At 41.2% G+C, this 7828-nt stretch overlaps 1 protein-coding gene across 1 annotated transcript in view; it reads left to right on the forward strand.

Moving 5' to 3' along the window:
- Positions 1–7573, forward strand: part of ZEB1 (zinc finger E-box binding homeobox 1) — a 42325-nt gene extending 34752 nt beyond the window's left edge. The window contains exons 7-8 of the mRNA XM_044293672.1: positions 1651–1831; positions 5146–7573. Of these exons, the coding sequence (XP_044149607.1) occupies positions 1651–1831; positions 5146–5678 (714 nt within the window). The 3' untranslated portion in view covers positions 5679–7573. The remainder of the gene's footprint in view (positions 1–1650; positions 1832–5145) is intronic.
- Positions 7574–7828: the final 255 nt, after the last annotated feature.

A 7828-nucleotide genomic window follows, 5' to 3' on the forward strand; every position in this document is an offset into this window, starting at 1 on the left:
CCCCCCATAACAGTGCCATCCACAGATCCCCCCCCCCCCATAACAGTGCCATCCACAGATCCCCCCCCCCCATAACAGTGCCATCCACAGATCCCCCCCCCATAACAGTGCCATCCACAGATCCCCCCCCCCCCATAACAGTGCCATCCACAGATCCCCCCCCCCCCCATAACAGTGCCATCCACAAATCCCCCCCCCCCCATAACAGTGCCATCCACAGATCCCCCATAATAGTGTCATGCACAGACCGCCATTAGTTTAAACCCACCAAAAGCACACCTTTTGGTTAAAAAAACATTTTTTTCTTATTTTCCTCCTCAAAAACCTAGGTGAGTCTTATGGGCCGGTGCGTCTTATAGGGTGAAAAATATCAATAAAATGTTCCTGTATAGCACCACCTGCTGTGCTTTTTTTCCCCTTATGTCTTTGACCGACCTCGCTGGCATGGCCGCACATGCTCAGTTTCATCCTTCAACTGCCTCCTAAGCTGCGATATAGAGAGATAGTAGAAAGGACATCCCCCCCCCCCCCCTTTGAGCTTTCAGCTGGATATAAATCTAGCAGAGCAATGAATGTGGGATCTCTGGATCCATGTGAGGTACAGGGCTGGTTCTAGCTTTGTTAGAAAGATTGTACAATGACTTCTGATTTTCATGTTGTCTGGGGTCCCTATTTTTATCACTCCGACCCCCCCCCCCACTCCCCCCGATATGAGCATTTGCTCCGATGCGGTCTCTTGCCTTGCGCTGTATCTCGCAGGGCAAGGGCTGTTTTTGTTTTTGCACTGCTAGGTAAAGGCTTCCACCCAGGAGTGTTGCCCGTGTCGTCACTGGCTCTGATTGGCGGGCTTGGGCTCTGCTTAATCATTTTACACTGTAGGGCAGCACTAAAGCCCGCCCATTAGTGCCAGTGACGTCACCGTGCTCACTGCAAGGTGGAAGTCTCCACCTAGCTTTACCCATGGAGACCCTGGTACATTACCAGATCTCCTAAAAAAGCCTTTGCCCTGCGCGATTGTGTGCAGAGCAAAGGAGAGCATCTGAGCATGATGCTCATATCAGGGGGGCAGGAGGGGTGAAAACAGGGATATGTCCGGGTTCTGCTCTGAACCTGGACAACCCCTTTAAGTGCTGAATTTGTGGCATATGTTTACACTACTTGTGTGTCCACCCAAGTAAATTACGGTTTTAATAAGCTGACAGAAGATGAAAGTGAAGCAAGGATTTTGGATTTAATAAAAAATAAAAACAAAGGAATCGTAGGCGCTGGCTCTGGAATGCTACAGACATGGACTAGAAGTTCCATAGCAGAACATATAGAGATGACGGCCTGCGCGCACTGACTGCTGTAAATGGGGCTCCGCCATCTATATGCACAGGCTGGTGCGCTGGTAATTTCATAGCTACGAGCAGTCACATCCCAACAAGGAATACTCCGCACGTTGCTCAGATATTCCAGTGGCAGAATGTTACACACGATCTGATCACAGTAATTATGGTAAACCAGTCCTGCTGGGGATGTAACTAGCGTTAAATTGCAGCATTTATTAATCCGAATAATAGCGCGCTAGCAGATTGGTGTGCTGCTCACACGACGCTTCATGCACAAATAATCAGAAGAAAGATTAAACTTTTGCCGTTTTGATTCCAGGATGAGAGACAGGATACCAGTTCCGAGGGAGTGTCAAATGTAGAAGATCAAAATGACTCCGATTCCACTCCACCCAAAAAGAAACTGAAGAAGACGGAGAATGGGCTGTACGCCTGTGACCTGTGTGATAAAATATTCCAGAAGAGCAGCTCCCTGCTGAGGCACAAGTATGAACATACAGGTATGTAGTCCTTCTGCACTTTCCTTTACATTAACACCCTGTCCATGCAACATCTAGGTCTGATCAAACTAATGGCAGACATGCAGTTTACGTGGTTAACTTACTAATAGAGGTTTTCTGGAACTTAAATAGTGATGGCCTATACTTAGGATAGGTAATTAGTATCGGCACCCGGCATCTCCACCAATCAGCTGTTTGAGGCATCGGCCAACATTGGAAGCTATACAAACGTCTCTGTTCCACCTGATTCCATTGACCTGCATCATGTAAGTCAGTGACTGCAGCTTTTCTCCTGCCACTGCACTGATCCACTTAGCCTACAGGCTAGGTCATCAGTAACTGATCGGTGGGGTTTCGACACCCGGACATCCTCTGAGCTGTTTGAGAAGGAACAAGTGCTCCCATGAGTACTGCGGCCTTCTCTCTGACTTTCCTAGGCCAGTGACGATGTGTTATGTGTCATGTGGCCTAGGAGCAGCTCAGCCCCATTCAAGTGATTGTGGCTGAGCAAAGACACCAAGCACAGGCGCTCTACGATGTACAGTGCTGTGCTTGGTAAACTGTGAGAAGGCAGCGGCACTCGCAGAAGCACCGGTGTCTTCTCAAACGGCTGATCAGTGTAGGTCCCGGGTCCCCACTGATCAGATACTGTAGACCTATACAGAGGACCTTTAAAACCCTTTTTTAATAATCTAGATTTTATTTTTTTTGGCAGTATCTCCTAGGTTTAGGTTCAAACAATCCTTTCTTAGTGGTCTGACTAGGCCGTCCGGAAGCGGTACGCGGTGTGTATCCTTACATAACCACTGCTCCTAACAGCTATATCAGAACTGCTTAGATAGCGGACAGTTCATCATAATGATCATCCTGCTTCTCTCAGTTTCAGTTCAGTGATTATGCTTTCTTTCAGTCATCTGGGCAGAATGTCTTCAAGAGCACCAAGAGGTACACTACTCCAAAGTAGCCTCCGAGAGACTTTTTTTATAGGGTAGCGGGGAAGCACTTTTGAGGAAAGACCCAGCATTCCGACATTTCTATATTGTTTTATTTATTTTTTTAGACTATAAGACACACCTGTCTATAAGATGCACCCGGGTTTAGACAACAGAAAATTAGAGAAAAATGTTTTCTAGTTATTAAACCTTATCTGGTGGTTTTATGAAGTTGAAGGGTCAAGGTCACTAACCCTGGGGTCTAGCATAGAGGGGTTAATAGTTTTGGTAAGCTCCTGTTAAGCTTAGTGACCATTGAAACAAACCACATGGCGCATGTGGTCACCTCATTAAATGTATCCAAGTAAATGTGTCTCCGGTCATTGATCTGTGATGTCCCGCCATGCTTGTTCTACTTTTTTTTTTAAACTCTCCATGATCATGAGATTATACAAGTACAGGCACACAGCCCTACAACATGCACACAGCACTGCAGTATGCATATTCTACACACACAGCACTGCTGCACACACATCTTTAATAAAAACTCTTCCTGTTCTTGCCCCTTCCACTTATGACATCATCAAAGATCCTTCAGCTGCAGTTACTTCCGCTGGGGAGACCTTCAGGGTGGAGAGGGCTATGTTTCTCAGTCCTCTCCATGATCGTTCACCTAACTCTCCTGCCTGCACTTATCACATTGATCAAGCAGGGAGAGATCGAAGTTTGCAGATGCACAGCTCTCCCGGTGATCCAGCAGAGTCCTGTAGGAGCGCTCTGCCGGATCAATAAGGAAGCCGTTAGGGAGGTCTGGCACTGTTGGACTACTCTGACTACGAACTAGAAGACTCACAATTTTTTTTCTTGCTAAAAAGTGCATCTTGTCAACAAAATACAGTATATAGTTTCTGCTTATTGGAATTGATCCATTTGCAGCTGACTTAGGGACTGCTGACGGCTCCTTCATCTCGGCAGGTTTAATCAAAATAATGATCGTTGTCATACTGGCTATTGAACATATGGGCTGTAGTATTCAGTGTCTCACCTAATCATGTATTCCAGCTGCAAAATCGGCCCTCAGATTTCTAATTAATGAAATGTAATTTGTTCACTAATCTTTGTAGTAAAACAATGACCACCGAAATGTGTGTATACAAAGATTTCAAGGGCTTTTTGATAATCGTCGATTACAAGCCAAGCCGCTCCTGTCACTTTCCTTGCTGGGAATTAAACTGTAGAGTATATTTAATTTAGAGCACAGTTCTAGAATGGTTTAGGTAATTCTGCAATTAATTTATTTCTGTCAGGTCGCGATTTGTTTATTTCTGTACAAAATGTTATTTAATGAACATGAAGAGAATATTGAGGAAGCAGCAAATAAGGAACAGATGTTATTGGATACGACAACTGCGTAAATGCTGATTTCTTGTAGTGCCAGCTTGGAGTAAATTTGCAATAGTTCCTCCCCACAGACAGCACCTTTTTAGTCTAAGAGCAGACACAGCAAGCAAATGATTGCTGGTGCTCAGATGTTGACTTTTCCTGAAGGTAGAAGCTGCCCGCTCATTTCTCCTTCACTAGCTGACACGTAGGTTCGATCAATTGCTGTCCATATAATTTTAGGATGGTGCTCTATTCCACAAGAGCCCTGCATGTGGCCATGCCCACCCATGGCAGCCAATAGCAGAACAATTTTACCGCAAAATCATGCCGTGATTGGCTGCCGCAGCTTGGTTGCATCCAGCCAGTCGGACCGCCGGGTCGTACCCTAAAATTGTTTATGCCCCTTCCCTTTAAATGTGCTTGAAACTCACTATAGTAGGGATGCCCAACCTGCAGCCCCCCAGCTGTTGCAAAACTACAACCCTCAACATGCCTGGACAGCTTCCAGATAGGAGGGCATCTTGGGAGTTCTAGTGTTGCAACAATTGGAGGGCCGCAGGTTAGGCATCCCCCTCTCCATAGCTTATTTAGCAACATATTAGTGGGTAAAGTCATGGCATGTAAGCCCCACCCCTGGAAACACCCTTAAATCCGAATCAAACCTCCCACTCATGGGTGTGGCTTATATAATCTCATCTTCAGTACGAAACGGCCAGAATTTGCCAAGACATTCCATGCAAATTCAATGCTGTTGGCAACTATGCTATAGATAATAGAAAATTTGCAGAACTTGGGCTTAACATTCGGGTTGCCAAATCACTAGACGTTCCTCCAGTCCTGATTGTAATATGTAGACTGTCTAAAACGTCTAGATACAACCGTATATGTATATAAACTTGGGATTTCACACTTCTCTTTCCTTGGAGTCGTGACAGGTCTGTAACCTTGAAAACACACTGTAATATCTATTTCATCCTTCTTTTTATTTGATATTTGCAGGAAAGCGGCCGCATGAGTGTGGAATCTGTACAAAGGCATTCAAACACAAACACCATTTAATTGAACATATGCGTCTCCATTCTGGAGAGAAGCCCTACCAATGTGACAAGTGCGGTAAGAGATTTTCACACTCCGGATCCTATTCCCAACACATGAACCATCGTTACTCGTACTGCAAGAAGGAGGCAGAGGAACGTGATGGCATGGAGCATGAAGAGACTTTACAGGAGACCCTCAGCAACGATCACGTAGATTCCCAAGCCTCTCCATCTCAGATAGACTCTGATGAACATGAGAGCATAACACGGGAAGACGAGAGCGAGAAGGAGGAAGAGGACGAGAAAGATACGGATGATGGACAGGATGAAAAAGAAAGTGTTCAAATGCACGATCTTGAAGAGCCAGAGTTAGGGGTTGAACCAGGACCATTGGAAGGTACCTTGAAGGATGATGAATGTGTAGATAAAATAGAAAATTTGGAACCAGAAGTTGCCGAAAATCACGTGTCAGAAATTGAGGCTGCCAACCCTTAGCTGGTCTTCTCTTTTATTTTCCACTATGGAAAAGTCTTTTGACGTTCAAATGAAGTTTATTCTATATTATACATGCTTTTCTCTGAAACACAGTGGTGCGTATACTGTGATTTCTATTCACTACTGTGTTAAAACAAAAAAACAAAAAAAAAAATATCCAGGTGTGCCTGAATCTCAAACTTAGAAATTTTTCGCAGCAATTTTAAAATTTAGGAAATGCGTTTTACCTGCAGTGTCCAGTATATAATGACTACAATGAAGTTGAATGGGGTTTTAAGGAACCTGCTCATATTTACATCTGGAAACAACATTTCTTTTATCAGTATTACGTTTTGTTATTGTGTTGGTTAGTTTGTACATTTGGGAGAAAAATTTCTATCTTTTTTTTTTTTTTTTTTTTTTTTTTTTTTTTATTATAATTATTATTACCGTTACAGACATCTACTAAAAACTGCTTCAGTATTTTATTTTATAAAAGAAATGTGAGTATAACTGCACTACAAAAATTCCTTTACAAAATAATACATATTTTAAATGCTACTACTACCTGGTAATGTCCAGGACATGGTAGAGTTTTATAGATAATATAGTTTGAAGAAAAAAATTATAATTTACAGCATATTTTCTAGCCTTAAGACAGCGGCGTGGAAGGAAGGGGTGTGTTCTTATCAATGAGTTACAAAATTATCGTTTTGTTTTGTTTTTTCATGAAACTCCTATTTGCAGGGACTAACAGTTTATTCTGAGAAATAAATCTGCAAACATCAGTGTTCATATTTGCTTGAAATGTACCGTACCTATATGAAGGATTTAAAGCTATGTATCTTCTCTTGGCCTTATGCAAGACTTTCTGTGCTGTAAGTGCCATTCTTCAGTATTTTAAAGGCTTCGCCTTTATTTAATGGTGGTCTGTAATCACTAGCATTTGTAGTATTGGTATTCTCTCTTCTAAGTAGCTAAAGCCAACAAATCTTTTAATCAAAATTCTAATTCCAGTCTTTATCTTTTTTTTTTTTATAATCACGGCCTTCCTCGTGGAATAAAAAAAAAGAAACAAATTGCCAATATTTGCTCCGAAATGCTAACTATTATAGACCTCGTTTATCAATGGTGTTAGATAAAAAAAATTACCTATCAGTATTATTTTTAAGTTCTTTTAGTTTTAGGTCTGTGCAAGTTTTGTTTTTTTGTTTGTGTACTGTATGTCTTCAAAGCCTGGCAGTATTAATACCCTTCTTACTGACCTGTACCTTTTTAGTTTTAGAAAACTTTTATATTTATGTGTCTTATTTTTATATTTCTTTATTTATTACAGTCTAGTGTATAAAACTGTAGTTTGTATTAATACAATAATATATTTTAGTATGAAATTTTGGAAAGTTGATAAGATTTAAAGTAGAGCTACAAAATGGTTCTTCTTGCATTGAGATTTGATTTCAAACAGTGTTAACATTTATACTTGCCTTGGACTGTAGAACAGGTTAATTTAAGACAGGAATGTATTAGATTTACACTTGCAATCAAATCCTTGTTACCGTTGTCTGGATTTTGATATGGAAAGGAAACTTTTTGAAATTCACTGTGAGACTTGCGGCCCGATGCCAAGCAGTTTATTTCAGATTAACGTTAAACACCACAATTATTGTCCTTAGCAAGCCAAATTAGATGATTTTACGAAACAGTATTTGGGAAGTGGGAACAAAGTTTAACATATTTTTTTGTGCCAATTAGTTCTTGTATTCATGTGTTTTTTGTTTTGTTTTGTTTTGTATGTTTTTGGCAGGGAAAAAAAGAAGCAAATGAAACATACCTTTTTATGTTCATTGTAATATCATAGTCATTTTCTAGTTTTTTACCAAGCTCCCTCTCTCACAATAAAATACATCAACAAGTTACAATTGTCTGTCGTCTTTGTTTGGTAAATGACATAGCTGCAAGTTTCTTTTTTCACAATATTCTGTTATGCAAGGTTGGCGATGGAACATTTTCATGACGCAGAATAAAAGAAAACGGAAAATGGCCTGGCCACGTTTTTACAAAGGTAATATTTTTTCCCTTGCCAATACAATAGTAACTCAAACATCTACTATAATATTCATATTATTCTTATTGTGTGCATCTAAATATTAGTTTTCTTGTCTAATACTAGA

The sequence above is a fragment of the Bufo gargarizans genome, chromosome 5, assembly GCF_014858855.1.
Source record: "Bufo gargarizans isolate SCDJY-AF-19 chromosome 5, ASM1485885v1, whole genome shotgun sequence".
Taxonomy (NCBI): Eukaryota; Metazoa; Chordata; class Amphibia; order Anura; family Bufonidae; genus Bufo; species Bufo gargarizans.